Source organism: Arachis ipaensis, chromosome B03 (assembly GCF_000816755.2).
Source record: "Arachis ipaensis cultivar K30076 chromosome B03, Araip1.1, whole genome shotgun sequence".
In the NCBI taxonomy this organism is placed as follows: domain Eukaryota; kingdom Viridiplantae; phylum Streptophyta; class Magnoliopsida; order Fabales; family Fabaceae; genus Arachis; species Arachis ipaensis.
In genome coordinates, this window is record NC_029787.2 from 26,026,161 (window position 1) to 26,031,511 (window position 5,351).

The following is a 5,351-nucleotide window of genomic DNA, read 5'->3' on the forward strand; positions in this document are numbered from 1 at the left end:
GTTCTCTATGTTTTAAGTTTTATTTTCTCCATTGAATATAAGTTCATTGCATTAAACAACAATATTTAAAAAAAAATTAAGGATATTAATAATATTAATGTCTGTGGCCACAAGAGATTGATCTCGGCCTTAATCAATCAGAGAACTGGGATTCTCGTAGTGAATTACGTCACTCAATATTCATTATAAGATTTTATGACCTATAATATAATATAAGCTTGAGGAACAAAAAATCCTATGGCAACTATTCCTCGTAACCTTGAACAAAAAGAAATTATAAGAAAGCCGAGATAACGTTTTATATATCATATTTTAAATAAGGTTTAATTACTCTGCAGGTCCCTATAGTTTCACCGAATTTTCAATTAGGTCTCTATACTTTTTTTCTTTTTAATTGGGTCCCTATACATTAATTTTTTTTTCAATTTAGTCCTTGTTAACGTTAAACGTCAAAAAAATGTTAGTAAATTGTGAAATTACTTGTATACCTTTAGGGACCCAATTGAAAAGAAAAAAAAGTATAGGGACCTAATTGAAAATTCGATGAAACTATAAATATTCAATAAAATATATTCCTATAATCCCTATTCAATGATTTTACGACATGAAAGATATTTCTATAATCCTTTTTATTTTGTTACTATCATATTTGTAACAATTACATTCTGAATGCATCTTCATTTGTTAAAAAAAATCTGCTAGTGTTTACAATTTCACAAGATTTTTGGAAAGATATGCAGATGACAATGTTAATGATATTTTGGATGAAAGCTATAATAGAAAAGATTACAATATGTCCTGGTTAATTTTAATGATATTTTGGATGAAAGCTATAATAGAAAAGATTACAATATGTCCTGGTTCGATTCCAAAAGTGAGATATACATCCAATCTCCACAACAACAAATAGTAGAATTTATGGTAGAATTTTTTACTATAATCGAATTTAAGTTACAAATATCAATTCAAACCAAATACAAAACAAAATTCTCAAATACCTCATGACTTTTTCTAGATATTCTCACATCTTAGCTCTCTTGCCTTTCTCATGACAGAAGTTGATACTCACTTTTTAAGCTCTCTTTTTCTTATAAATAGAATAATTCATATCAGCTATCCTAAAATAGAATGAAATGATGAAGACATGAAAACTCTTTCTTATAAATAGAATAATGATGAAGACATGAAAAAAGATAATTGCACAATATCAGTCAAAATATATAACTAAGTTTTTTCTTCCTTTTTTTCTTTGTACATTTTCTGCCTATTTTGACAGTGTTCCCTAATGCATTCCCATTCTCAAGTCCTGTTGCATTTGCTATTGCACCCACTGGACCACCATTTACTTGACTTGAGCCTGTAGCTGCAGTTCCAAGCCCACTTGGAGCTTCAGTACCTTGCTTGGAATCCTCCGTTGAATTGGTTTGGGCTTCTGGTTGCATAGCATTAGGATCCTCAGCATAAGCATTTCCGTCGCCAGTATTCGAATAACCTAAGGCATAAGCTGAATTGGCTTGAGTAGCAGCCTCTGCAGCAGGCTCAGCAACAGTAGAAGCTACTTCCTGAGTAGGGTTTGAGGCAGAGTCACCAAACCCAGCAGCAGCATGTGTCTCAGCTGCAGGTGCTTCGGCAACTACTGTTTCACTATCTCCCATAGTTGAATAAGCAAGCCTTCACCTTCAAAGGCTTAATGAATCAAACAAGCAAATAGTAACGCCGTAATAATCCTACAGAAAAAGTTAACTAGCAGGTTAGAAATGGAAGGACAAAACTAAAGAAATTCATTATTGTTCTCACTATGCAGTGTTGCTCTAAATGCAAACATAGTTTCCCTAAATTATATATACAAGCATACAAACAAAAAAAGATAATTCATCGCATTCTACAAAGGCTTGGAGCTGAATTAAATAGAATTCCTAAAATCTAGGAGTGCAACGAAGAGCGCATCACAAAATCACAGACTCACAGTAACAAGAATTCTAGGTACAGCATTTGGATTCAGAGCAAACATAATCATCAATTAGTACAAAATTTGAATTCTAATAAATAGCTACGACAAAACCTGGCTTAGGTTTTTCAGATTCTAAATCCTAATCGACACTACAGATAGCACTGCAAGTACCTGAAGAGAGAGAGTGAGTGAGAGAGAGAGAGTGAGAAATTCGCAGAGAGTAAAGCCTTCTCTTTTTTCTTCAGCAACACAATCTGAAATTGGAAATTTGGAAATTATCAAACTAAGCCTGAATCAAGCTAAAATGAATTAAACTCACCTTGCGAAAGAACAAGCAAGGAGAATGCACTTCGTTGGTGAAAACAAATTCAGGAGCAGCAGTGACCACATGAACATCATGACCAGCAAGGATTAGATGCCTCACCACCTACATATATACATGCAATTGAAATTGAAATTGCAATTCAAACTTAAGTGCAATACAATATCCAAATAATGAATCATGAACGACAATGACAATGAGAATGAGGATGAGAAATGAGAGGTTACCTCCGCAACACGAGTTGCGTGGCCAAATTCATGACCAGTGACATAGTAAGCAAACACAATTTTCTGTGTGGAATAAACAGCAGCAGCACCATCGCCATCATACTCTTCCTGCTGCTTCATCCCCATTTTAATCCCCATTTTAATCGCTACCATTTTAATCTTTACCATAATTTTTTAGCAGCCACACGTTGTTGCAGAGCCAATCCAGGAAGCAAGACGGAGTTGAACATCGGCGATTCGAGGCGAGGCGCGATGAGACAAGGCGAGACGAGGCGATGCAATGGGCAAGGCAGACAAGCGGAGCAGAGCACCTGTGGACCGTGGACCCGTGGATGATGCAGACGGACGATGACCACCCAACGACGGACAAGGACGACGCCACAGAAGACGGCGGCAGAGTGCGACGGAGGAGAAACTCAATTTGGATCTTAGGAAACTAACTTAGGGCTGGTTAGGGTTTTTTAATTTGGGGACAAAATGCAAAGGGTATTATTGGTATTTTAAAAAAATAGAAGAGATCTTAATTAATTATTTTTTTTTGGTGACTTAAAAGAAAATAAACAAAAACTAAGAAAGAAAAAAAAATAAGAAACTGCTTAAGAAAGGCAGTCCCGCTGAATACTACTCTCAAACTCCTTCCAAGGCAATGGAAGCTCCACTTGGGGAGAAATAGTCCTCGTTGCAGTCTTTGCCATGATGTCTGCTACTGTATTTGCATCTCTCAAGATCAACCAAAGATCAGCACGCCATTTCCAAGACATGATATCTCGGATTTTTAACACCAAAGGATTAATAAACCCAGAGCAATCTTGTAAATTATTGACAATAGTAAATGCCTCCACACAGTCTGTTTCACATATAATGTCTCTTTGTCCCGAGTCCCATGCTAAAAGAAAGCCTCTCCAAATAGCAAACAACTCTCCTTGCAAAATGCTACGACTCTCAATTGTTCCCAGACAGCCTCGTTGCCACCTTCCCTTCCAATCTCTGCTAACACAAGCAAAACTAACTCGAGCACCACTGCCAGGATAGCTAGCATCACAATTAATCTTAAAGGTACCCACTGAGGGGGGAATCCAAGAGCCACTAATGGTTGAGGGGATAGATAGTCGTTGCAACTCAAAAATATTTCGGAGCTCCTTTTCTAAGGACAAAGCCATACCAATCACCTTGTCTGTGGTCCAATGCTCGTGAGGATGAAAGATCTCGTTATTTCTCGAACACCAAATCCACCAGAGACCAGAAAAGAATCTAAAAGGGCGCTGTTTGCTATTATATAAGAACTAACTCATCAAATCCACTGGTTGATCGGAGATCCCTAAAGCTTGCCAAACAAGTTGGGCTTTTGGACAATCCCGAATACAATGTAAAACCGATTCCTGACCTGAGAAACATCAGCACCAACTAAAACCTTCCTTTAGGATATCCTAAGCTCGACATATACTCTTCCAAACATAAGATCCCCTTCCTCGAGACCGACTAAAACAATCAGCCTTAGAAGAATGGTATTTCTCCGTCAACAGTTGAACCCATAGCTTGTCAGGATGGTGAAAAAGTTGCCAAACTAGTTTTTCAAGAAGAGCAATATTGGCACAAAAAGGATCTCTAATTCCCAGACCTCCAAACTTCTTAGGAGTGACCAACACTTTCCAGTTAACTAGATTCAGGCCTCTACCATCAGCTTGACCCTTCCATAGAAAGTTTCGCATCATGGATTCTATCTTATTAGTTATCTCTTTAGGGAAGAGAGATACTTGCATGCGATAAGTAGGAATCGCAGTCACTACCGAGTTGAGCAAACAGAGTCTGCCTGCCTTATTAAGCAATCTCCCTTTCCAGTTGGCTAGCCTTCCCCGAATCTTGTCCAAAACATCGTTGAAAGTTGCGCGTGTCACCCGAGAGTGATTAAGGTTCACCCCTAAATACTTGCCCAAGTTCTGGACGAATCTGATGGAGGAGACTCTAGTGAAAATCTCTTTTCTTGTCGCTGAAACATTCCTGGAGCATAGCGCTTTAGATTTTTCCACATTAACCTTTATCCCAGAGGCTTTGCAGAAATTTTCCAAAGCTACCATTACAGTTTGAACTTGCTGTTTTTCAGCTTTACAGAAAAGAAGCAAATCATCAGCAAACATCAAATGAGAAATTCTTTGACCCCCTCTAGAAACCGCAACTGGCTTCCACAAGCCCTTATCATATTTAACAGTAAGTCAAAACAAAATTATATAAATTTTCAAAAAATATATAAATAGAATTAGGTGGCCATAAATATTTAAGCTTATGACATTTAGTATAAAAAAATTGAGAATGAATAAAAATTATATGCTACTATGTGTAATAAATTTTCATCTTTTATTAAAAACTGATAACAATGAAACAATTTTAAACTATAAACAAATAATTGGATAGAATCTAAATTAATTGTATTAGTAGTAGGTATTTTGTCTTTAAAATTTACGCTGTCTACTCAAAAATAGTAACTTATATCATAGATTACACTTTTATATCAGTATTTTTAAAAAGTTTCAACATTTTTAACTGGTCATACCAACACACCAAAAGTATCAAAAATTTAGTGAAAAACATTGAGCAAACTTAATTCATCTCACTGTATTTAAGCTTGAAGATATTTAGAGGCGGATGGAGCCAATGCACGACTTAATTGTTCTTGAAAAAAGTTGTCTAATCCAGAGCAATAGGGGTTAGGTTGTCGCTGCTATATACTTCGAGTGTCTTACTGTTGCGCTTTGCATCATCATTTATGGGGTTGATTTTTCATTGGCGGCCAGCAGTTTATTCTTAGCACTTCAAATTGCATGAATGATACGTATTTTAATATGTTCGTGATATG

At 36.4% G+C, this 5,351-nt stretch overlaps 1 protein-coding gene across 1 annotated transcript; it reads right to left on the reverse strand.

Moving 5' to 3' along the window:
• Positions 1,212-2,187, reverse strand: LOC110269419. Its single transcript, XM_021117233.1, has 2 exons — positions 2,123-2,187; positions 1,212-1,677 (listed from the first exon to the last, which is right to left on the reverse strand). The coding sequence occupies exon 2, from the start codon at positions 1,653-1,655 to the stop codon at positions 1,212-1,214; it is 444 nt and encodes a 147-aa protein (XP_020972892.1). The 5' UTR covers positions 1,656-1,677; positions 2,123-2,187.

Coding starts and splice junctions, on each gene's coding strand:
- LOC110269419 (XM_021117233.1), bottom strand. CDS start 1,655: ATGGGAGATAGTGAAACAGTAGTTGCCGAAGCACCTGCAGCTGAGACA.